Source organism: Capra hircus, chromosome 25, assembly GCF_001704415.2.
Source record: "Capra hircus breed San Clemente chromosome 25, ASM170441v1, whole genome shotgun sequence".
NCBI classification, from domain to species: Eukaryota; Metazoa; Chordata; class Mammalia; order Artiodactyla; family Bovidae; genus Capra; species Capra hircus.
The window spans coordinates 34,663,505-34,690,140 of NC_030832.1; the positions used below are offsets into that span (position 1 = coordinate 34,663,505).

General features: G+C 39.5%; 2 protein-coding genes across 2 annotated transcripts in view; one reads left to right on the forward strand and one right to left on the reverse strand.

Annotated features, from left to right (window-relative positions):
* Positions 1-26,636, forward strand: part of LOC102181832 (NADPH--cytochrome P450 reductase) — a gene marked incomplete in the record, with an annotated part of 1,163,480 nt that overhangs the window by 690,134 nt on the left and 446,710 nt on the right.
* Positions 24,076-25,005, reverse strand: LOC102168715 (olfactory receptor 4C46-like). Its single transcript, XM_005701450.3, has one exon. It carries the CDS (start codon positions 25,003-25,005, stop codon positions 24,076-24,078), a length of 930 nt encoding a protein of 309 aa, XP_005701507.3.

Consider the following 26,636-nt stretch of genomic DNA (forward strand, 5'->3'; position numbering starts at 1 on the left):
AATTTCTTAATATTCAAGAACCTTGTCTTGTAGCTTCTATTTTCCCTCCCAGGAATAAATTATATCCTTTGATGGAATTGCTTTATCTTAGACACTAGTATTCTGGAGAGACATACTTGAAAAACATTCATTCTTGAGTGGGGAATTATATTCCCTGCACTTGCAACAAAAACGTGTGAATCCCCTTTCTCTATCTGAACCAGGCTTCCTAAGAATGCTGAATGTTATGTGAATAGTAATTATGGTATAATTCCAGCATGGGGACCTGTGATGTAGTTAAAATGCACTCAGGTCAGAGAGAGAACTTCTGTCTTATCCATATTAGAATCTAGTATCTACTACCTGAAAGTCAAAGCAGTGAGGGCATAAAATTTATGGCACTGTTTTTTTTAAAATTTAATTTTAATTGGAGTAGTTGCTTTACAACATCATTACTTTCTGCTATACAGTAAAGTGAATTGGGTATGTATATACATATATCCCCTCTTCATTTATTATTTTAAAATTTCTTTTCCACTTAATATAGATATGTCAGTCTGAATTTCCCAATTCATCCCACCATCCCTTCCCCCCTTGGTATCTGTATGTTTGTTTTCCATGTCTGTATCTCAATTTCAGCTTTGCAAATAAGTTTATCTGTATTATTTTTCTAGATTACACTCATAAGCAATATTATATGATATTTATGTTTCTCTTTCTGACATACTTCACCCTCTGTGACAGTTTCTGTTCCATCCATGTCTGAAAATGGCACAAGCCCATTCCTTTTCATGGCTGAATAATATTCCATTGTAAATATGTACCACATCTTGTTCATTCATTCTTCTTTTGATGGGCTTCCATGTCCTGGATATTGTAAAGAGTTCTGCAAGAACATTGGCTGCTGCTCCTACATCGCTTCAGTCATATCTGACTCTGTGAGACCCCATAGACAGCAGCCCACCAGGCTCCCCCATCCCTGGGATTCTCCAGGCAAGAACACTGGAGTGGATTGCCATTTCCTTCTCCAATTCATGAAAGTGAAAAGTGAAAGTGAAGTCGCTCAGTCGTGTCCGACTCTTAGCAACCCCATGAACTGTAGCTCACCAGGCTCCTCCGTCCATGGGATTTTCCAGACAAGAGTATTGGAGTGGGGTGCCGTTGCCTTCTCCGAAGAACATTAGAGTGCCTGTGTCTTTCAGAATTACAGTTTTCTCTGGGTATAGGCACAAGAGTAGGATTACTATGGTAGTTCTATTTTCAGATTTTGATGGAACCAGTACACTATTCTCCATGGTGGCTGCATCAATTTACATTCTCACCACATCCTCCCCAACACTTAATTTTTTTTGTAGATTTTTAGGTGACGGCCATTCTGACTAGTATGAGGTGAGAACTCACTGTAGTTTTGATTTGCATTTCTCTAATAATCGATGCCATTGAGCATCCTTTCATATGTGTGTTGGCCATTTGTATGCCTTCTTTGGAAAAATATATATTTAGTTTTTCTTCCCTTTTGATAGAGTTGTTTGTTTTTTCATATTGAGTTGCATGAGATCTTTGTGTATTTTGGAGATTAATCCCTTATCAGGTGCTTCATTTTCAAACATTTTCTCCCATTTTTACTTTTTGTCTTTTCATCTTATTTATGGTTTCCATTGTTGCGCAAAAACTGAAGTTTAATTAGGTTCCATTTGTTTATTTTTTTTTATTTCCATCAACTGGGGAGGGTCAAAAATTCTTGTTGTGATTTTTGTCAAACAGTGTATTACCTGTGTTTTCCTCAAAGAGTTTTATAGTGTCCAGCTTTACATTCAGGTATTTGATCCATTTTGAGTTTATTTTTGTGTATGGTGTTAAGAAGTGTTCCGATTTAATTTTTTTTTACATGAAGTTATCCAGTTTTAGCACCACTTAATGAAAAGATTCTCTTTTCTCTGTTGTTCATAATCTTGCCTGCTTTGTCATAGTGTGACTATGGATGTGTGGGTTCAACTCTGAGCTTTCTATCATATTCTATTGATCTAGATTTCTTTCTTGTGCCAGTACCATGCTGTCTTGATTACTGTAGCTTTGTAGTATAGTCTGAAGTCAGGGAGGATGATTCTTCTAGCTCTGTTTTTCTTTCTTAAGTTTGCTTTGGCTACTCAAGGTCTTTTATGCTTCCATACACATTGAAAAAAATTTTTTTCTAATTCTGTGAAAAATGCCATCTGAAGATTCCTTTGGGTAGTAGATTCTTCCAAACCAAGAACATGGTCTATCTCTCCATCTGTTTGTGAACCTTGATTGATTTTATCAATATCTTATACTTTTCTGAGTACAGGTTTTTGCATCCTTAGGTATTTTTATTCCTAGATATTTCATTCATTTTGTTGCAGTAGAAACTGGGATTGTTTTCTTAATTTCTCTTTCTGATCTTCTGTTATTACTGTATCAAGATGCAAGAGATTTCTCTGTATTAATTTTGTACCCTTCAGCTGTACCAAATGTATTGATTAGTTCTAATAGTTTTCTTTTGGCATCTTGTACATTTTCTATGTACACTATTAAATCATCTGCAGTCATGGTTTTTCTTTTCCCATTTGGATATCTTTTATTTCTTTTCTCTCTGATTGTCATGGCTAAGACTACCAAAACTATGTTGAATAACAGTGGTGAGAGTGGACATCTTTTAACCGTCTGGTTAATGATCTGAGGAGAAATGTTTTCAGTTTTCACCACTGAGAATGATGTTTACTGCATTTTGTTTGTTTGTTTTTTTTTGTATATGGCCTTCATTATGTTGAGGTATATTCCCTCTATGGCCACTTTCAGGAGATTTTTTTTTATTATTATTTTTTGTAAATGATTGTTGAATTTTGTCCAAAAGTTTTTTTCCTGCATCTTTGGAGATGACCGTATAGTTTTTATTCTTCAATTACTTAATATGGTATATCACATTGATTGATTTTCATACATTAAAGAATTTTTGCATCCCTCAGATAAATCCCACTTGATCATAATGTATAATACCTTTAATGTGTTATTGGATTTAATTAATTAGTATTTTGTTAAGGCTTTATTTAAAATTTAACAACTAGAATATAGAGTATAATGCAAAAGAGAATTTAGAGTGGGCAGACTTATTTCCAATCTCAGAATTCACCTATAACTATAATGATGGCTTTAAGTTTTACACAGATGCTCTATCAGATTTGAGTATTTTTCCCTTTAGCTACTTGGTAACATATGTTTTTTATTCATAAATCTAAATAGAAAAAAACATCCAGAAAAACATATATTTCTGCTTTATTAACTATGACAAACCCTTTGACTGTGTGGATCACAATAAACTGTGGAAAATTCTGAAAGAGATAAAAATACCAGACCACCTAACCTGCCTCTTGAGAAATCTATATGCAGGTCAGGAAGCAACAGTTAGAACTGCGCATGGAACAACAAACTGGTTCCAAATAGGAAAAGGAGTACATCAAGGCTGTATATTGTCACCCTGCTTATTTAACTTGTATGCAGAGTACATCATGAGAAATGCTGGACTGGAAGAAACACAAGCTGGAATCAAGATTGCCTGGAGAAATATCAATAACCTCAGATATGTAGTTGACACCACCCTTATGGCAGAAAGCGAAGAGGAACTAAAAAGCCTCTTGATGAAAGTGAAAGAGGAAAGTGAAAAAGTTGGCTAAAAGCTCAACATTCAGAAAATGAAGATCATGGCATCCGGTCCCATCACTTCATGGGAAATAGATGGGGAAACAGTGGAAACAGTGTCAGATTTATTTTGGGGGGCTCCAAAATCACTGCAAATGGTGACTGCAGCCATGAAATTAAAAGACACTTACTCCTTGGAAGGAAAGCTATGATCCGCCTAAATACTATATTCAAAAGCAGAGACATTACTTTGCTGACTGAGGTCTGTTTAGTCAAGGCTATGGTTTTTCCAGTAGTCATGTATGGATGTGAGAGTTGGACTGTGGAGAAGACTGAGCACCGAAGAATCAATGGGTTTGAACTGTGCTGTTGGAGAAGACTCTTGAGAGTCCCTTGGACTGCAAGGAGATCCAAGCAGTCCATTCTGAAGGAGATCAGCCCTGGGATTTCTTTGAAAGGAATGATGCTAAAGCTGAAACTCCAGTACTTTGGCCACTACATGTGAAGAGTTGACTCATCAGAAAAGACTCTGATGCTGGGAGGGATTGGGGGCAGGAGGAGAAGGGGACGACCGAGGATGAGATGGCTGGATGGCATCACTGACTCGATGGAGGTGAATGTGAGTGAACTCGGGAGTTGGTGATGGATAGAGAGGTGTGGCGTGCTGAGATTCATGGGGTCGCAAAGAGTCAGGCACGACTGAGCGACTGAACTGAACTGAACTGTTCTGAATTAGTGAACATCTATTGAAATTATCTTGCTATTCTTCTTCTTTATTCTATTAGTTTAGTGAATATAATAGTGGTAAAGAATCCACTGGCTAATGCGGGAGATATAAGAGAGGTGGGTTCATTCTCTGGGTCTGGAAGATCCTCTGAAGAAGAGAATAGCAACTCACTCCAGTATTCTTGCCTGGAAAGCTCAGTGGACAAAGGAGCCTGGACGGTGAGAGTCCAAGGGATCTCAAAGAGTTGGACACCACTGAGGACACATGTGCACACACACACACAGAGTGAATATATTTGATTATCTTTTTTCTTTTTATTTTCAACAATGTTTTAGATGTAACCTATTTGGCTTCCCTGGTGGTTTATACAGTAAAGAATCTGCCTGCAACATAGGAGACCCAAGTTTAATCCCTGGGTCAGGAAGAGTCCCTGGAAAAAGGCATGGCAATCCACTCCAGTAGTCTTGCCTGGAGAATTCCATGGACAAAGGAGCCTGATGGGCTACAGTCCACGGAGTTGCAAAGATTTGGACATGACTGAGTGATTAACACTTTCAATTACTTTTCATGCATGGTCATCGTGAATTATTATTAAATAAATTGACAAATTTCATTTAACATGTTTAATATAGTTGTGTCTATGTTCATAAGAGATAATTGTCCTTTTCTTTCTTATAATGTGATCTGACATTTAAGGAATGTTTGCTGCATGAAATCATGTACTTACTATTTCCTATTTTCAAAATAATTTATGTAGAATTTATATGTTTTATTTAAAAATATTTTGTGGATGCAGAATTTGTACTTTTGGGCCTAGATGTATTTTCTTAAAACAATTTTAAGTACAAATTTAATTTCTTCAGCTATGATAGGACTATTTATTTTTATTTATTATCTATCTATCTATCTATCTATCTATCTATCTATCTATCTATCTATCTATCTATCTATATGATTATGACAGATTGGCACTGATATATGGCAGAAACCACCACAACAGTGTAAAGCAATTATTCTCCAGTTAAAAAAAAAAAGAACTAGCCTTAATAAAACCTAATTTGGAGTAATTTTAAAAAGAAAATATTGGCTATATTCCTCATGCTGTACAATTCTTCACTGAATCTATTTTACACCCAATAGTTTGTACAATCCACACCCTCACTTTTATATCCACCTCAGCCACTGATAACTGCTAGCTTGTTTCCTGAGGGTCTGTTACATTTTTACTGTTATATTCATTAGTTTGTTTTATTTCTTAGGTTCCACATCTGTGTTATCATACATCATTTATCATTTTCTGTCTGACATTCACTGAGTGTAATGTCTTCCAAGTACCTCCATAATCTTGCAAATGGCAATTTTTTACCCCTTGTTTAGGGCTGACCCATACTTCATTTTGTGTGTGTGTATTTATATAAATATAAACATATATTTATGTATGTGTGTATGTATTTGTGTACGTATGGACACTTAAGTTGTTTTCAATTTCTTGACAATCATATATAATGATGTTATGAAGATTTGGATTTGGGGTGTTTGCATCATTTCATTTTAGTGTTTTGTTCTTTTCAGGTTCATATTCTCAGGGATAGAATTGCTAGGCCACGTGTAGTTCCATGTTTAGTCTTTTGAGAAATCTCTCTAATGTTTTCCACAATGGCTGCATGAAATTACATTCTCAATTCTGTTTTTTCTTTTTTAAAAATTTCTTCTTCAATTGGATTCTGCAGTATTTTTGCAAAGAGTTGCTTTATAAATTGTTAAATTTCCTGGCTCAAATATGTTCATGATATTTCTTATCATCTGACTAATGTCTGTAGAATCTGAATCTCTAATGCCATATGTGTTTTCTTTCTTGATATGGAAAATGTGTCTCTTCTCTTTTGGTCTCTCTCTTCTTTTATTTCTCCCATTCCTACTTCCCTTTATTATTCTTGCTAAGGCTGTATCAGATTTATTGATGTTTTCAAACAACAACTTTTGTGTTTCATTATTTTTTTAGTTTTCATTTTCTCTGATCATTTTCTCATTGTTTTCTGTCTTCTACTTAATTTAGTTTAGTTTTCCTATTTAAATTTCTCTATAAGTTAAAACCTTTGATAATTGATTTTGGACTTCATTTTCTAACATATGTATTAGATGAATATATCACATGCAATATGTATTATGTACTGAATATTGTATCAGATAATATTTTTCATATGTCTGAGATATGTGTGTGTGTATATATCTGTGTGTGTGCTCACTCAGTCATGTTCTATTTTTTGTGATTCCATGGCCTGGTTTTTGCCAGGCTCCTCTGCCTGTGGGATGATCCCAGCAGGAATACCAGAGTTGGTTGCCATTTCCTACTCGAAAGGATCCTCCTGAGCCAAGGATTGAATCTGTGTCTTGAGTCTCCTGCATTGGCAGGAGGATTTTTTACTGCTTAGCCATGTGGGAATATATATATATATATATATATATATATATATATATATATATATATATATAGATAGAAATAATTTTCTCCTGTATGGACTTTACTAATTTCCAGAACTTCAGATATGTTATTCATTTATGCTAAATTTTTTATTTGTGATTTTTTAAAATGAGGTATAACGCATATAAAATTCTTCCTTGAAATTGTTTAAAAATATACAATGCATTGATTTTTGATACACTAAAAAGTTGTGCAAACATTAAAACTTTGTAATTGCTGAATATGTTTGTCACCTTTTGTCAATTAACTGTAGAATATTTTTGTCACCTCTTGTCAAGCAATTACTGCATTACCATTTCTTTCTCACCCCAGGAATCAGAAACTACTAATCAGTTTTCCATTTCTTTGAATTTTCTTATTCTGGACATTTCATATACACAAAACCAAACAATGTCCATTCTCCTTGTTCTTTCAGTTAGCATGTTGTTGAACTTTATGTTGCAGCATGTATTAGTACTTTATTTATTTATTTTTGTATATAATTGAATGATAGTTTATTATATGGATATACCACATTTTCATTATTTACTCATCAGTTATTAGAAATGTGGATTGTTATGGCCATTGTGGAGAAGGCAATGACAACCCACTCCAGTACTCTTGCCAGGAAGGTCCCATGGATGGAGGAGCCTGGTAGGCTGCAGTCCACGGGATCTCTAGGAGCCGGACACGACTTCACTTTCACTTTTCACTTTCATGCATAGGAGAAGGAAATGGCAACCCACTCCAGTATTCTTGCCTGGAGAATCCCAGGGACTGGAGAGCCGGGTGAGGTGCCGTCTATGGGGTTGCACAGAGTCGGACACGACTGAAGCGACTTAGCAGTAGCAGCAGCAGCACGGCCATTGTGAATAGTGCTACTAGGAATATTTGCATACATTTGTTTTGATTGATCTTTGTAATTCTCTTGAGTATTTATCTAGGTGAGGAATTGCTGGGTCATGTGGCAATTCTATATTTTACTTTTGAGAAAGATCAACTGTGTTCTCACTACTTATGAGTATTTTACATTCCCACCATCAATATTGTCCACTTTCCTGATTATGTCCTTTGATGCACAGGAATTTCTAATTTTGATGGGATTTGATTCTTCTATTTCAGTTTTGCTGCTTGTAATCTTGTTGCCATTTTTAAGAAGCCATTTATTAATCCAGCATCATGAAGATTTCTCCCTATGTTTTCCACTAAGAGTTTTTAGTTGTACATTTGGTCCCTGATATATTTTTAGTTAATTAACACATATGGTGTGAGGTAGAGTGCCAAATTCTTTTTTTCTTATTTTTGTATTTTGATATCAGTTTCTAAGCACTACTTGATGAAAAGACTGTTCAAGTCCCATTGAGTGGTATGGCAACCTTGTGAAATCACAATTGAAAATAGATGTATGTATTTACTTCTGGGCCTTCAATTCTTCTGATCTCTGTCTTCTCATTCAAGTTCTGTTTTAACTGTAGCAGTTAACAATTTCAGATAGAGAGGTGTGAGTCCTCTCATTTTTTTCTTTGTTTTTCAAGACTGCTTAACTCTATGGGGTTCCTTGGAGTGTCTTACAAATTTTAAGATTGGCTTTTTTTGTCTGCCAAAAAACACTATTAGTGTCTTGCTAGGTATTGCACTGAACCTGCAATTCATTTCCTGGAGTATTGTCATCTTAATTTTATTAATTTTTTAATCCATGCATGTGAGATATGTTTCTATTTATAGGTCTTCTTTAATTTCCTTAAAATAATATTTTATAGCTTTCAGTGTAAAGGGCAACTTTTGAGAGATAAAGGGAGATGGAGATGTTGGTGATTTTTCTCTCTGAAAGTAACTATAGGTTTGGCTGGAACTCTTTGCTTGGGAACAAGCATATTCCCTAACTTCACATTTTTCTTAGAAGAAAGGAAGAAATTTTGAGGGATCTGTTTGCTTTGCCTGGTGTCCTGGCTCTTTTTTTCACTGAATGTACTCAAGTTCTGATGGTTATGCCTTCCTTCATATACCCAAGTTCTTTCTGATTGAATTCCCAGGTAACAATACCAACCCTGCATCCGAGGTCAGTGGCAGTGGTCGAGAGGAGCTACCCCATGTCCGAGGTCAGGGGCGGCCGGGAGAAGCCACCTCGTGCCCGAGGCCAGGGGCGGTGACCCTGAGAGCCACCCCAAGCCCGAGGCCAGGGGCAGGAGCTGGGAGGAGCATCCCATGGAGTGGTGGATGCACAGGCAAAGGAGGGCCTAGAGGAGCTATCCCATGTTGAAGGTCAGGAACGGCGGCGGTAAAGAGATAACCCTCGTGCAAGGTAAGGAGCAGTGGCTGTGCTTTGCTGGAGCAGCCATGAAGAGAGACCCCACGCCCAAGGTAAGAAAAACCCAAGTAAGATGGTAGGTGTTGCAAGAGGGAATCAGAGGGCAGAAACCATACTCACACTGAAACCATACTCACAGAAAACTAATCAATTTAATCACACTAGGACCACAGCCTTGTCTAACTGAATGAAACCAAGCCATGCCTGCAGGGCAACCCGAGATGGGCGGGTCATGGTGGGGAGGTCTGACAGAAGGTGGTCCACTGGAGAAGGGAAAGGCAAGCCACTTCAGTATTCTTGCCTTGAGAAAACCATGAACAGTTTGAAAAGGCAAAATGATAGGATACCAAAAGAGGAACTTCCCAGGTCATAGGGTGCCCAATATGCTACTGGAGATCAGTGGAGAAATAACTCCAGAAAAAATGAAGGGATGGCGCCAAAGCAAAAACAATACTCAGTTGTGGATGTGACTGGTGATAGAAGCAAGGTCTGATGCTGTAAAGAGCAATATTGCATAGGAACCTGGAATGTCAGGTCCATGAATGAAGGCAAATTGGAAGTGGTCAAACAAGACATGGCAAGGGTGAACGTCAACATTCTAGGAATCAGCAAACTAAAATGGACTGGAATGGGTGAATTTAACTCAGATGACCATTATATCTACTACTGCGGGCAGGAATCCCTCAGAAGAAATGGAGCAGCCTTCATGGTCAACAAAAGAGTCCGAAATGCAGTACTTGGATGCAATCTCAAAATCGACAGAATGATCTCTGTTCGTCTCCAAGGCAAACCATTCAATATCACAGGAATCCAAGTCTATGCCCCAACCAGTAACGCTGAAGAAACTGAAGTTGAACAGTTTTATGAAGACCAACAAGACCTTTTAGAACTAACACCCCAAAAACATGTCCTTTTCATTATAGGGGACTGGAATGCAAACGTAGGAAGTAAAGAAACAACTGGAGTAACAAATTTGGCCTTGGAATGCGGAATGAAGCAGGCAAAGACTAATAGAGTTTGCCAAGAAAATGCGCTGGTCATAGCAAACATCCTCTTCCAACAACACAAGAGAGGACTCTACACATGGACATCAACAGATGGTCAACACTGAAATCAGATTGATTATATTCTTTGCAGCCAAAGATGGAGAAGCTCTATACACGCAACAAAAACAAGACCAGGAGCTGACTGTGGCTCAGATCATGAACTGCTTATTACCAAATTCAGACTTAAATTGAAGAAAGTAGGGAAAACCGCTGGACCATTCATGTATGACCTAAATCAAATCCCTTATGATTATACAGTGGAAGTGAGAAATAGATTTCAGGACCTAGATCTGCTAGATAGAGTTCCTGATGAGCTATGGAATGAGGTTCGTGACATTGTACAGGAGACAGGGATCAAGACCATCCCAATGGAAAAGAAATGCAAAAAAGCAAAATGGCTGTCTGGGGAGGCCTTACAAATAGCTGTGAAAAGAAAAGAGGCAAAAAGCAAAGGAGAAAAGGAAAGATATAAGCATCTGAGTGCAGAGTTCCAAAGAATAGTAAGAAGAGATAAGAAAGTGTTCTTCAGTGATCAATGCAAAGAAATAGGGGAAAACAACAGAATGGGAAAGACTAGTGATCTCTTCAAGAAAATTAGAGATATCAAGAGAACATTTCATGCAAAGATGGCCTCGATAAAGGACAGAAATAGTATGGACCTAACAGAAGCAGAAGATATTAAGAAGAGGTAGCAAGAATACACAGAATTACTGTACAAAAAAAATCTTCATGACCCAGATAATCACGATGGTGTGATCACTCATCTAGAGCCAGACATCCTGGAATGTGAAGTCAGGTTGGCCTTAGAAAGCATCACTCCGAACAAAGCTAGTGGAGGTGATGGAATTCCAGTGGAGCTGTTTCAAATACTGAAAGATGATGCTGTGAAAGTGCTGGACTCAGTATGTCAGCAAATTTGGAAAACTCAGCAGTGGCCACAGGACTGGAAAAGGTCAGTTTTCATTCCAATTCCAAAGAAAGGCAATGCCAAAGAATGCTCAAACTACCGCACAATTGCACTCATCTCACATGCTAGTAAAGTAATGCTCAAAATTCTCCAAGCCTGGCTTCAACAATATGTGAACTGTGAACTTCCTGATGTTCAAGCTGGTTTTAGAAAAGGCAGAGGAACCAGAGATCAAATTGCCAACATCCACTGGATCATGGAAAACGCAAGAGAGTTCCAGAAAAACATCTATTTCTGCTTTATTGACTATGCCGAAGCCTTTGACTGTGTGGATCACAATAAACTGTGGAAAATTCTGAGAGAGATGGGATTACCAGACCGCCTGATCTGCCTCTTGAGAAATCTGTATGTATGTCAGGAAGCAACTGTTAGAACTGGACATGGAACAACAGATTGGTCACAAATAGGTAAAGGAATGTGTCAAGGCTGTATATTGTCACCCTGCTTATTTAACTTGTATGCAGAGTACATCATGAGAAACGCTGGACTGGAAGAAACACAAGCTGGAATCAAGATTGCCTGGAGAAATATCAATAACCTCAGGTATGCAGATGACACCACCCATATGGCAGAAAGTGAAGAGGAACTAAAAAGCCTCTTGATGAAAGTGAAAGAGGAGAGTGAAAAAGTTGGCTTAAAGCTCAACAGTCAGAAAATGAAGATCATGGCATCTGGTCCCATCACTTCATGGGAAATAATTGGGGCAACCGGGGAAACAGTGTCAGACTTTATATTTTGGGCTCCAAAATCACTGCAAATGGTGACTGCAGCCAGGAAATTAAGACACTTACTCCTTGAAAGAAAAGTTGTGACCAACCTAGATAGCATATTCAAAAGCAGAGACATTGCTTTGCTGACAAAGGTCCATCTAGTCAAGGCTATGGTTTTTCCTGTGTTCATGTGTGGAAGTGAGAGTTGGAGTGTGAAGAAGGCTGAGCGCTGAAGAATGATGCTTTTGAACTGTGGTGTTGGAGAAGACTCTTGAGAGTCCCTTGGACTGCAAGGAGAGCCAACCAGTCCATTCTGAAGGAGATCAGCCCTGGGATTTCTTTGGAAGGAATGATGCTGAAGCTGAAGCTCCAGTACTTTGTCCACCTCATGTGAAGAGTTAACTCATTGGAAAAGACCCTGATGCTAGGAGGGATTGGGGGCAGGAGGAGAAGGGGATGACAGAGGATGAGATGGCTGGATGGCATCACTGACTCGATGGACGTGAGTCTGAGTGAACTCTGGGAGTTGGTGATGGATAGGGAGGCCTGGCGTGATGCGATTCACAGGGTAGCAAAGAGTCGGACATGAACTGAACTGAACTGAACTGATTTTTTTATTCTCAAAAATTTTGTGTAATTCTGAACTTCTCCCTCCAGATGACAATTTATATGATAAGTTTGTGAGATAACATGTATAATGGTTCAGATTTTCTACAGTTCAGTTCAGTCGCTCAGTCATGTCCGACTCATTTCTTCTGAGGGATTCCTGCCCGCAGTAGTAGATATAATGGTCATCTGAGTTAAATTCACCCATTCCAGTCCATTTTAGTTTGCTGATTCCTAGAATGTTGACGTTCACCCTTGTTTGACCACTTCCAATTTGCCTTCATTCATGGACCTGACATTCCAGGTTCCTATGCAATATTGCTCTTTACAGCATCAGACCTTGCTTCTATCACCAGTCACATCCACAACTGAGTATTGTTTTTGCTTTGGCTCCGTCCCTTCATTTTTTCTGGAGTTATTTCTCCACTGATCTCCAGTAGCATATTGGGCACCTAATGACCTGGGAAGTTCCTCTTTTGGTATCCTATCATTTTGCCTTTTCAAACTGTTCATGGTTTTCTCAAGGCAAGAATACTGAAGTGGCTTGCCATTCCCTTCTCCAGTGGACCACATTCTGTCAGACCTCTCCACCATGACCCGCCCCTCTCCACCATGCCTCAAGGGCATGGCTTGGTTTCATTGAGTTGGACAAGGCTGCTGTCCTATTGTGATTAGATTGATTAGATTTCTTTGAGTATGGTTTCAGTGTGTCTGCCTTCTGATGCCCTCTTGCAACACCTACCATCTTACTTGGGTTTCTCTTACCTTGGGCGTGGGGTCTCTCTTCATGGCTGCTCCAGCAAAGCGCAGCCACTACTCCTTACCTTGGATGAGGGGTATCTCCTCTCCACTGCCCTTCCTCTATGTAGATGGCTCCTCTAGGCCCTCCTACACCCTCGTAGCCACCGTTCCTTGGACGTGAGGTTGCTCCTCCCAGCCACTGCCCCTGGCCTCGGACATCGTGTAGCTCCTCTCAGCCGCTGTCCCTGGACTCAGACACGGGGTGTCTCCTCTCGGTCGTCACCCCTGACCTTGGACGTGGGGTAGCTCCTCCTGGCCGCTGCCCCTGTCCTCGGACTCGGGGTAGCTCCTCTCGGCCGCACTTAGTGCACCGGCCACAGCCGCCCTAAGTATGGGCAGAACACAATATATTTTACTTAAAGTTGTTTTCCTTCCAACTGCAAATAATTTGTTATTGTATTCAGACTTTCTTGAAAGTGCCTTCTTTTCTTACAAGTAGCTCTTTTTAAGCTACTTCTCATTCCCCATGCATTAATGCTTTCTTCAGGTTCTCCCTCCAATTCTTCCAAGTAACTTATAATTTAATTAAACTCAGAATCCATCTTGAAAGATTTCACCACAAAATCCTTGGGCCTATTGCAAAGAGCCTTCTGGCATATTCTTTGTTTGTTTGTTTTTTGCTTTGGTTGTTGTTCTGTCACTAAATTGTGTCTGAATCTTTGTGACCCCATGAACTACAACAGGCCAGGCTTCCTTGTCCTTCACTACCTCCTGGAGTTTGCTCAATCTCATGTCCATTGAGTCAGTGATACTATCTAACCACCTCTTTCTCTATCAGCCCCTGATTTCCAGCTCTCAATCTTTCCCTTCACCAGGGTCTTTTCCAATAGGTTAGCTCTTCATGTCAGATGGCCAAAGTATTGGCCAACTTCAGCATCAGAACTTTCAGTGAATATTCAGGGTTGATTTCCTTTAGGATTGACTGGTTTGATCACCTTGCAGTCCATAGGACTCTTGAGATTTTTCTCCAGCACCACAGTTTGAAAGCATCAGTACTTTGACACTCAGCGTTCTTTATGGTGTAATTCTCACATTCTTATGTGACTTGTAGAAAAACCATAGCTTTGACTACACAGAAATTTGTTGGTGAAGTATTGTGTCTGGTACATTGTACTCCCCTAATTCCTGATCTGTTCATTTTCCTGAGATTATTTCTCATCAAAGTGGTACCCATGTCCCATCTAAGTGGTTATAAATTGCTGGATTTTGTCCAAGAGTTTCTGGGTTTTGACCAAATTTGTTTTCACTAACCTTTCAACCATGTTTCTCCAGGTCCCTAACAATCCAGCCAAATAGTCGGTAAAAACCCATGATTCAGTAGGCATTACACATCTGAATGTATCTACTTTCAAGCAAAGTGAGCAACTAGGTGAACTGCCTGAACTTGTACCCACTGGAGGATTATCATCCTTTCTGACCTTCAGGGACTTTTCATAATGGGGCTGTAGTCCTACAGCTCCGCACTTTTAGGTTATGCCTGCTTAGCACTGCAGGATTCTCCATATACAGGTCCCAAGGTTTCTTTATCAATTCAGTTCAGCTCAGTTCAGTTCAGTCACTCAGTCGTGTCCGACTCTTTGCGACACCATGAATTGCAGCATGCCAGGCCTCCCGGTCCATGACCAACTCCCAGATTTCACTCAGAGTCGCGTCCATCGAGTCAGTGATGCCATCCAGCCATCTCATCCTGTCGTCCCCTTCTCCTCCTGCCCCCAATCCCTCCCAGCATCAAAGTCTTCTCCAATGAGTCAACTATTCACATGAGGTGGCCAAAGTACTGGAGTTTCAGCTTTAGCATCATTTCTTCCAAAGAAATCCCCTGGTTGATCTCCTTTAGAATTGACTTGTGGATCTCCTTGTAGTCCAAGGGACTCTCTATCAATTAATCATAGTTAATTAATCCATAAGTTCAGGCAGGGAGAGAGAAGCCAGAGTAATGAGAGTGGGGACTATGAACATTTTTTTACTTTTCCATTGGAAATTTCCTTCAGGTGCTACTTGGACCAGATCACATGTGTAGAACTCTTATGTGAGGATGGAGTACTGCTGTGCACACCCAGCATTATGGCTTTGATGGTTCAGATACTATCAAGTTAATGATGGACAGGTGAGCTTGCCTAGTACTTAGTGGGATTTGGTTAAATGTTCAATTCCTATTAAGGTCTGCTAGCAGGCCAAGGGAGAAGGCAATGGCACCCCACTCCAGTACTCTTGCCTGGAAAATCCCATGGATGGAGGAGCCTGGTAGGCTGCAGTCCATGGGGTCTCTAGAGTCAGACATGAATGAGTGACTTCACTTTCACTTTTCACTTTCATTCACTGGAGAAGGAAATGGCAACCCACTCCAGCGTTCTTGCCTGGAGAATCCCAGGGACGGGGGAGCCTGGTGGGCTGCTGTCTATGGGGTCACACAGAATCGGACACGACTGAAGTGACTCAGCAGCAGTAGCAGCAGCAGCAGGCCAAGAGTTATCTCTCAAAAGGTGAGTAGTAATATAAAAAAAAATTTGCAAGACTTTGCTGCAAAATCCTAAGTGCCTGCACTGCAGTTCACATGTGGAAGCCTGCCAAAGACTTCAGCATCCCTATCTGCCACTGACGCATCAAGCATCATGGATCTACTGGGTTATTTGTCCAGAATGGCAGAGAAGCTTAAAGATGGCATGACCCTGTTGTAAAGCCTTTTCTTTTTCTGGGTCCCACTCAAAGCTAGAAGCTTTGTGAGTCAGCTGATGAATGCATCAAAGAAAATTACTGAAATGAAAAATATACAGTCTCCAAATCCCAATGAGTCCCATTGGACACTGTGTGACTTCTTTGTTTGTAAGAGGGGACAGATATAAGATGTCATTTTCACCTTAAAAGGGATAGTTTCACTTGCCTTATACACTGTGTTGTAATTTTCTACTCTGAGTGTCTCTCAGTATATCAGTTCAGTCCAATTCAGTCGCTCAGTCCTGTCCAACCATTTGCAACCCCGTGGACTGTGGCATGCCAGGTCTCCTTGTCCATCACCAATTCCAAGAGTATACTCAAACTCATGTCCATTAAGTTAGTGATGCCATCCAGCCATCTCATCCTCTGTTGTCCCCCTCTCCTCCCAACTTCAATCTTTCCCAGCATAAGGATCTTTTTCAGTGAGTCAGTTCTTCACATAAGGTGGCCAAAGTATTGGAGTTTCAGCTTCAGCATCAGTCCTTCCAGTTAATATTCAGGACTGATATACTTTAGGATGGACTGGGTGGATCTCATTGCAGTCCAAGGGACACTCAAGAGTCTTCTCCAATACCACAGTTGAGAAGCATTAATTCTTCTGTGTTCAGCTTTCTTTATAGTCCAACTCTCACATCCATACATGACCACTGTAAAAACCTGACTAGATGGAAATTTGTTGGCAAGGTAATGTCTTGGCTTTTTAATATACTGTGTAGGTTGGTTACAACTTTTCTTCCAAAGAGTGTCTTTTAATTTCATGCCTGCAGTCACCATCTGCAGTGATTTTGGAACCCAAGAAAATAAAGTCTCACTGTTTCCCCATGTATTTGCCAAGAAGTGATGTGACCACATGCCATGATCTTAGTTTCTGAATGTTGAGCTTTAAGCCAACTCTTTCACTCTCCTCTTTCACTTTCATCAAAAGGCTCTTTAATTCTACTTCTCTTTCTGCAATGAAGGTTGTGTCATCTGCATATCTGAGGTTATTGATATTTCTCTTGACAATCTTGATTCCAGCTTGTGTTTCATCTCAGCCCAGCATGATGTACTCTACATATAAGTTAAATAAGCAGGGTGAAAATATACAGCCTTGATGTACTCCTTTTCCATTTGGAACCAGACTGTTGTTCCATGCCCAGCTCTAACTGTGTTTCTTGACCTGCATAGAGATTTCTCAAGAGGCAGTTCAGGTAGTCAGGTATTCCCATCTCTTTAAGGATTTTCCACATTTTGTGGTGATCCACACAATCAAAGGCTTTGTCATAGTAAAGCAGAAATAGATTTTTTTTTTTTCCTGGAACTCTTTTGCTTTTTCAATGATTCAGCAGACGTTCCTCTGCCTTTTCTAAATCCAGTTTGAACATCTGGAAGTTCATGGTTCATGTACTGTTGAGGCCTGGCTTGAAGAGTTTTGAGCATTACTTTACTAGCGTGTGAGATGAGTGCAATTGCACGGTAGTTTGAGCATTCTTTGGCATTGCCTTTCTTTGGGATTGGAATGAAAATTGACCTTTATGAGACCTGTGGCCACTGCTGAGTTTTCCATATTTGCTGGTATATTGAGTTCAGCACTTTCATAGCATCATCTTTTAGGATTTGAAATAGCTCAACTGGAATTCCATCACCTCCACTTGCTTTGTTTATAGTGTTGATTCTTAAGGCCCATTTGACTTTGCATCCCAGGATGTCTGGCTCTAGGTGAGTGATCACTGCCAGGGTCCAGCCCCGGTGGATTCAGGGTAATTTGAAGGGTGGACGGAGTTGGCGAGGAGAGATTCATTTAATTAGAAATATAAGATTAGATTAGGAAAAAATAGTGTACTAGGAAAATGAGTGGAGAAAAAGGCTGATTAACTTGGTTTACATGGAAAACCAATAAAGTTCCAGACAAGGAACTTGCACCATCTACGTTGGGCCACAGGCACCCGCTTGAATAGTGGAGGGTGCCCTGCCTTGGGCTCCCTCTTGCGTGAGTCTCAGAAGCCCAGGCAAGTAAGTAGACTTGGTGAGCCTCTGTGTTCCAAGGGATCAGCCTGAAAAGGAGAGGGAGGGAGAGGGAGCAAGAGAAAGAATAGACATGGGGGAGGACAGGCTTGTGCAAAAACCTCTCCAACTTTATTATTTAAAAGGTGTTTATATACTCTAAATTTTACTTAATGGAAGGTACAGAGTCATACAGGGGCAGCAGTCCTTACCCTTTCTGTATATCTTTTTGTATACAAAAGGTCTCATGTGATTTACATTATCTTCTGGCCCAGAGGCTTGTTAACACTTTTTGGCTCTCTTCCTTAATGAATGTTAATCTCATTTTCCCTGAAGTGTTTTCTTTAATCTGCATCTCCTTAAAGCACTAAATTTACATCTCTATAGAACAAAGGTGCAGTGGGTTATAACAAAGAAGTTACTTAACTCAAAGATCTAATGTTGCTATTGTTTTTTCTATATACCGACTATATCAACAAATAAAATTTATGAAAATTCAGCTGCCAGTATTGGCTCAACAATGAAATGCTTAATCAGTTTTATTCTAATGATCTTGACACCTCGGAAGCCCCTGCATTCCTAGGATGTTTTAAGCTTCCTGTGCCTCTTACGGTTGGGAGACTGTAAACAATTCACAAGTTGTAAAAAGTCTAGGGGAACCTGTTAGGCAAGCTAGAGAGTTATCAGAGGGGGTTTGAAGTGAAACATTCCTTTCAAATGCAGAAGATGGAAGCCCTGAGTTGACTTTTTCCAGTGTGTCAGAAGAGTGGAAAAGCACAGTACTATAAGGCAGGCAGATTCTGGTTTTGGGGGGTACATGCTCAGGAAATTCCAGGGGGAACCCTGAGGGCTGACTCGTCTTGCCCATCAGGTCTCTCCACATGACCTTGTCATGGGTGGGATCTCCCGTGCTGGCTCCCGGCAGATCACACCATTGTGATTAGCTGGGTCATGAAGATTTTTTGGACTGTTCTTCTGCATATTCTTGCCATATCTTCTGCTTCTGTTAGGTCCATACCATTTATGTCCTTTATTGAGCTCATCTTTGCATGAAATGTTCCCTGGCATATCTAATTTTCTGGAAGAGACCTCTAGTCTTTCCCATTCTATTGCTTTCCTCTATTTCTTTACATTGATCACTGAGGAAGGCTTCCTTATCTCTCTTTGCTCTTTTTTGGAACTCTGCATTCAAATGGATATATCTTTCCTTTTCTCCTTTGCTTTTTGTTTCTCTTATTTTCACAGTTATTTGTAAGGCCTCCTCCAACATCCATTTGGCCTTTTTGCATTTCTTTTTCTTGGAGATGGTGTTGATCCCTGCCTCCTGTACAATGTCATGAACCTCTGTTGATAGTTCTTCAAGCACTCTGTCTATCAGATCTCAGTGGATCAGAACACATCTTTCGGATTTCTCTTTATTCATCACTAAAGTCTCAGCAACTATCAATGTATCTGTTACATTCCTTTGGTTCAAAAATGCTTGTTATTCAATGAATGAAGAACAAACCAGATGAATGGATTACATTTAGACTAAAATTGCCTTTTGTGAGACAGAGCTACATACTTTTCAAACTGCTTTTCATAAGAGCTATATGCTACATGAAAATGAGAGGGTAACAGGCAGGAAGGCTAGGGGTCTTCAGATTGAGGGAATAGGCTGCAAGTGTCAAAGGTTTTTTATCTCTCTCTTAAGTGGCAGACTTTATTTTTCTGGGCTCCAAAATCACTGCAGATGGTGATTGCAGCCATGAAATTAAAAGATGCTTACTCCTTGGAAGTAAAGTTATGACCAACCTAGATAGCATATTGAAAAGCAGAGACATTACTTTGCCAACTAAGGTCCGTCTAGTCGAGGCTATGGTTTTTCCTGTGGTCATGTGTGGATGTGAGAGTTGGACTGTGAAGAAGGCTGAGTGACAAAGAATTGATGATTTTGAACTGTGGTGTTGGAGAAGACTCTTGAGAGTCCCTTGGACTGCAAGGAGATCCAAGCTGTCCCTTCTGAAGGAAATCAGCCCTGGGATTTCTTTGGAAGGAATGATGCTAAAGCTGAAACTCCAGTACTTTGGCCACCTGTTGTGAAGAGTTGACTCATTGGAAAAGATGTTGATGCTAGGAGGGATTGGGGGCAGGAGGAGAAGGGGACGACAGAGGATGAGATGGCTGGATGGCATCACTGACTCGATGGACCTAAGTCTGAGTGAACTTCGGGAGTTGGTGATGGACAGGGAGGTGTGGCGTGCTGTGATTCATGGGGTTGCAGAGTGGGACACGACTGAGCGACTGAACTGAACTGAACTAAGTGGCAGAAGGAAACAAACTACAAGTGTCAGAGTGTTTTCCCTTGTCCACACAAAATTAAAATGAGGTTTCTCTTAAAATTCTGTGTTGCCATAATGGCACCTGACTCCACAGGAACTCAACTTTTCTCAGACCTTGAGCTAATCAATGCCTTTTTCTTATGGAAATGTTTTCCATTAGTTATGTTAATGAACTATGTGTTTACCCTAGACTCTGTGTTCTTCAAGTTGATTCAACTTAAGACTCAGAACAGATAAGGGTTCAAAAAATCTGTACATTTTACTGTTGCATGTTCTCCTAATCTATGTTAATGAAACTATATATTTATTTGGAAAAATGCCTTTCTTCAAGATTTATGTCCATCATTTTATGGCCTAGGATGACTCACCTGGTGCAATGCTATCTCAAACTGCATACTGTGGGTGAGAGGCCTGTTGCCACTCTGAGTTTTGAGACATCTCCTTTCTCTAATAAACAACTTTCTGAATAGGTATATAACATACTGCTAACAGGACTAGAAAAGGTCAGTTTTCATTCCAATTCCAAAGAAAGGTAATGCCAAAGAATGCTCAAACTACTGCACAATTGCACTCATTTCACACACTAGTAAAGTAATGCTTAAAATTCTCCACATCAGGCTTCACAAACATGTGAACCATGAACTTCCAGATGTTCAAGCTGGTTTTAGAAAAGGCAGAGGAACCAGAGATCAAATTGCCAACGTCCACTGGATCATTGAAAAAGCAAGAGAGTTACAGAAAAACATCTATTTCTGCTTTATTGACTATGCCAAAGCCTTTGACTTTGTGGATGACAATAAACTGTGGAAAATTCTGAAAGAGATGGGAATACTAGACCATCCAACCTGCCTCTTGAGAAACCTGTATGCAGGTCAGGAAGCAACAGTTAGAACTGGACATGGATCAACAGACTGGTTCCAAATAGGAAAAGGAGTATGTCAAGAATGCTTTTATATTGTATATTGTCACCCTGCTTATTTAACTTATATGCAGAGTACATGATAAGAAATGCTGGGCTGGAGGAAGCACAAGCTGGAATCAAGATTGCCAGTAGAAATATTAGTAACGTCAGATATGCAGATGACACAACCCTTATTGCAGAAAAAGAAGAACTAAAGAGCCTCTTGATGAAAGTGAAAGAGGAGAGTGAAAAATTTGGCTTAAAGCTCAGCATTCAGAAAACTAAGATCATAGCATCTGGTCTCATCACTTCATGGCAAATAGATGGGGAAGCAGTGGCTGACTTTTATTTTCTTGGGCTCCAAAATCACTGCAGATGGTGATTGCAGCCATGAAATTAAAAGACGCTTACTCCTTGGAAGGAAAGTTTTGACCCACCTAGAAAGCATATTTAAAAGCAGAGACATTACTTTGCCACCAAAGGTCCATCTAGTCAAGGCTATGCTTTTTCCAGTGGTTATGTATGGATGTGAGAGTTGGACTATAAGGAAACCTGAGCGCTGAAGAATTGATGCTTTTGAACTGTGGTGTTGGAGAATACTTCTGAGAGTCCCTTGGACTGCAAGGAGATCCAACCAGTCCATCCTAAAGGACATCAGTCCTGGGTGTTCATTGGAAGGAATGATGCTAAAGCTGAAACTCCAATACTTTGGTTACCTGATGCGAAAAGCTAACTCATCTGAAAAGACCCTGATGCTGGGAAAGATTGAGGGCAGGAGGAGATGGGGACGACATAGTTGATTGGATGGCTTCACCAACTCGATGGATATGGGTTTGAGTGGACTCCGGCGGTTGGTGATGGACAGGGAAGCCTGGCGTGCTGCAGTTCATCGGGTCACAAAGAGTCGGACATGACTGAGAGACTGAACTGAACTGAACTGAATGGTTGGCAGAGGGGCACACTTTTCCCCCCTTCTGATGTGTAAGGCAGAAACTTTCTCTCTGTTATACCTTAATAAAGCTTTTACACAAAAGCTCTGAGCAATCAAGCCTTGTCACTGGCCCTGGATTGAATTTGTCTCTCCCAAGGCCAAGAATCCTTGTGTCTTTCATGGCTCAGCTGCAATGTTTCAAAAGTAAACTTCCTAAAGAAAAAAAAAAAGTGTTCATAAGATGATGAAGTCTTCCTAAAAGCAGGGAAACTATCAAGGTAAAATATTTGCTCATATGATGACATAATAAGTTTAATTTTTTTCCATAGGATAAGCAAGAATAAAACAAATTGTTGTTTCCAAAAGGAAAAAAAAATGTCTTTGATTCTGTAAAAGACAAGTTACAAAAAACTTCTCAGTCCCCACTCATAGTTTTTCTGTATTTTAGTGAATGTTTTCATTTTCATTTATGCTTACATTTATCATGAACCAGACCTTGTGCTATCTGCAGAATTTATTATCATGTAGGCAAATGCTTAATGGAGTATGACCATGTACTTAATACATTGAACACCCTATCTGGCAATAAAACATTATTTTATTTGAAGCATCACTCTCTCTGTTGGTTTATGAGCCTAAGTTGGTGATGTGACCTTTACAGAATAATTTTTGATGCTGAAGGGAGTTTGTAAATTGTGTTACATTTGTTATTTACTCCTTAGTGGTTAAATAGTTCATTATTTTTATATTCCTATAGTAATTACATATACAGTATTACTGTAAACATATTCTCAGTGTCTATGATGCATAAAAGTCTTTCCAGGTGACACTAGAGTCACATGCCAATGCAGGAAACATGAGACTTGGGTTCGGTCCCTGTGGCTGGAAGGTCCTCTGGAGGAAGGCACAGCAAACCACTCCAGTATATTCTTGCCTGGAGAATCCCATGGATGGAAGAAGCCAGGAGGTTACAGTCCATAGGGTGCAGAGTCAGACACAACTGAAATGATTGAGTATGCATGCAAAAGTGATGTATAAAAATTAGCAGGTTATTAATTCAAATCACTAGAATTTAATTATATATAATTAAACATATATGCACATAAGTAGCATATGTATTAATACTAATATAACTGATTTAATACTGGAGTGGGTAGCGATTCCCTTCTCCAGAGGATCTTCCCAACCCAGGAATTGAACGGGTGTCTCCTGCATTGCGGGCGGATTCTTTACCAACTGAGCTATCAGGGAAGCCTTAATGAAAATCATTAGGATTTACTGATATATAATTAAACATATATGCACATAAGTAGTGTATATATTAATACTAATATATAACTAATTTAGTATATAATATTGCTAGTATATATTGCATATGTATAATATAATATGCATATATGTATGTACATTTGTATGTAAATGGACAGAAGGGTACATACATAATTCAGAGCAATCCCTGTATTAATAAATAATAACTGGTATAATTTTGCTACACTTCTATCATCATGTCCTGGCTATATATATCATAGCCATTAATAACATGGTTAGAAAGGTCAGTCACTTTCTAGTTACTGGTTCTTCAATGTTACTGTTTGGGAACAAACTCTTTACTGCTTGTTTTTGGACATGCAAAATGGGGATGATAGTAATGCCTACCTTTCTGTATTGTTAAAAAGCTATCTTAACATAATTTTATTTTGTTTTATTATGATGAAAGCTTATGAATCCTTATACAATGAAGGAGCCAGTAAAACTAGACTAATTTGGCAGAGCTTTTCAAATATGGAAACAGTAGCCCAAGTCTATGTTTTTCCTCTCTTTTGTTGCCTCCATTTCTTCTCCTCTCCTTGCAGAATTGATCATTTGCAGTTTTATTTTTGTCTCATAGGTATTCCTGACTGATGTCATCAATAATGTCCTTTGGATTATACGTAAGTTGAATGAATACTGGGTTCCAGGCACATTTTATGCATCACCTGAAATCACTTTCCTACTACACAGTTTCCTAATGGCATTTTTCATCTGGTCATTTCTCAAAGTATAGATTAAAGGATTTAACATGGGAGTTAACATAGTGTAGAATACAGAAACTGCTTTGTCAACAGGTAAAGTAACTGTTGGTCTCAGGTACACAAATAAGCAGGGCACAAGGAACAGGATAACTGCTGTGATGTGGGAGACACAGGTGGAGAGGGCCTTACGTCTAGCTTCTAAGCTATGGGCCCTTAGGGAGCGCAGAATAATCACATAAGAGCCGATCAAGAGGAGAAAGTTCGAAAGACAGATTAAACCAGTGTTGGCAGGAACAAAGAATCCTAGAATATGAGTGTCAGTGCAGGCAAGATTGAGCAAAGGGTTCAGATCACACATAAAGTGGTCTATGACATTAGGGCCACAGAAAGGTAAACTGATGATGAAGAAGATCTGTATAGTTGAGTGAATAAAGCCCCCCACCCACGCCACTCCTACTAGCAGTCCACACAGCCGCCGATTCATGATGGTCGTATAGTGCAAGGGCTTACAGACGGCCACGTACCAGTCATAAGCCATCACAGTGAGCAGGATGACACCAACACCTGCAAATATATGTTCCCCAAAGACTTGGGTCATGCATTCGTTGAAAGGGCTGGTTTTCTTTTCATAGAAGGAATCTATGATCACTTTAGGGGTATTGACACAGGAATAGCAGGCATCAATGAATGAGAGATGAGCCAAGAAATAGTACATGGGGTACCCCACTAATGGGCTGGTGATGATGGTGACAATTGTGAGCACATTTCCTACCATAGAGACGATGTAGACAACCAAAAAGACAACGAATATAATTTTCTGCATCTTTGGATTCTGTGAGAGTCCCAGTAGAATAAACTCCGTCACGTTGTTTGCATTATCCATGTATCTCATGTTATTATTAATTATGTTACCTGAAAAAAGTCATAATTTATTAGCTCAACCTTGAATTAAGAGTGCCAATGTAAGAAATAATAAGTGTCCAGATTCTATTGACTTCTGAATTTTGATATTGTTTTTTTTAAGATAGAAAAAAAAAGTTCTGATCTTTTGAAGATTATTCAAATTCTCTCCTGGGTGAAGGTGATTTTTAATATATAGACATGCAAATCCCTATGCAGACAGAAGCCACAGATGATCTCTAGGCCATGTGAGATAGCTCACAACCTAATGTGATTCAGTAGATTTCATGTACAGTGTCAATGAAGGCTGAAAAGAGGGATAGAAAACGCATGCAAAGCCTGTGAATTCAAAGCTAAGGATTTCGCTTTTATTGTTAGGAAATGGGAAGCCAGCACAAGTAATTGAGAATATGAGTGTAAGATAGAGAGGGATTAAAAAAGAGGGATTATTGGGTATAACTCTAGTAAAGGTGTTGGTATGTCTTGAATCAAGTGGCTTTAAATTTAGTTTGGAGATAGAAGCCAGAGAAAAGAACCCCTGGCAACAGATTAGTTGTAATTGTTGACATAATAAAAGGATACAGGAGCTACTGCAATACATTTAATAAAGCATTTCGCCCAAATCTGGGCTTCTCCTGTTTTGCCTGATTGTAGGAGATGCATCTAGACTCAGGTTCAGTCCCGGAGTCAGGGAGTTCCCCTGGAGCCGGGCATGACAACCCACTCTAGTATTCTTGCCTAGAGAATCCCTTGGACAGAGGAGCTTGGTGGACTACTGTCTATAGGGTCACAAAGAGTCTGAATTCATTCACAACTGAGCAAGCATGCATCACTTAAATCCAACAGTTTTTTAATAGCTAATTACATACTTTTAATGGTTGATTTCTATATGCATGGCATGGTAGCAACCTGTGTGGATATTATTATTTCATTAGTTTTGCAGATGAGAAACAATCTCAGAAAATCATGTTAATAATAATAATAATAGTAATAATAAAAATCTTATTACCGTAAACTTCCTGAACACTTACATTACTCTCAGGTATTTTGTAGGCATTTTTAAAAAATTCTTATCACAAAATTATGAGATGATTGCTACCCTCATTTTATGCTGATTTCACACATTAAGAAATATGTAGCATAAAGAACTTAAGAATCCTGTCTAAGATCAACCAGATCATAAATAACAGAAGCACGATTGGATTTTTTCCTCCACATCCTTAACCCATGCTCTACATTGTCATAATAAACAATGCTTACTAAACTCCTTTCAATACAATCATAATAACTATAATTATTTAAATTCAACATCAGAGGTAAGTATATATGAAGGAAATTGATCATCAGACACAAATACATATACACACACAAACACTAGATACACCCACAGTATATAACTTATTGATGGTGGTGGTTTATTCACTAGGTCGTGTCCAGCTCTTGTGACCCCAAAGACTGTAACCTGCAAGGCTTCTCTGCCCAGGAGATTCTCCAGGCAAGGTTACTGGAGTTGGTTGCCATTTCCTTCTCCAGGGGATCTTCCTGACCCAGGAATCCAACCTGGGTCTCCTGCATTGAAGGCAGCTTCTTTACTAATTGAGCTATGAGGTAAGC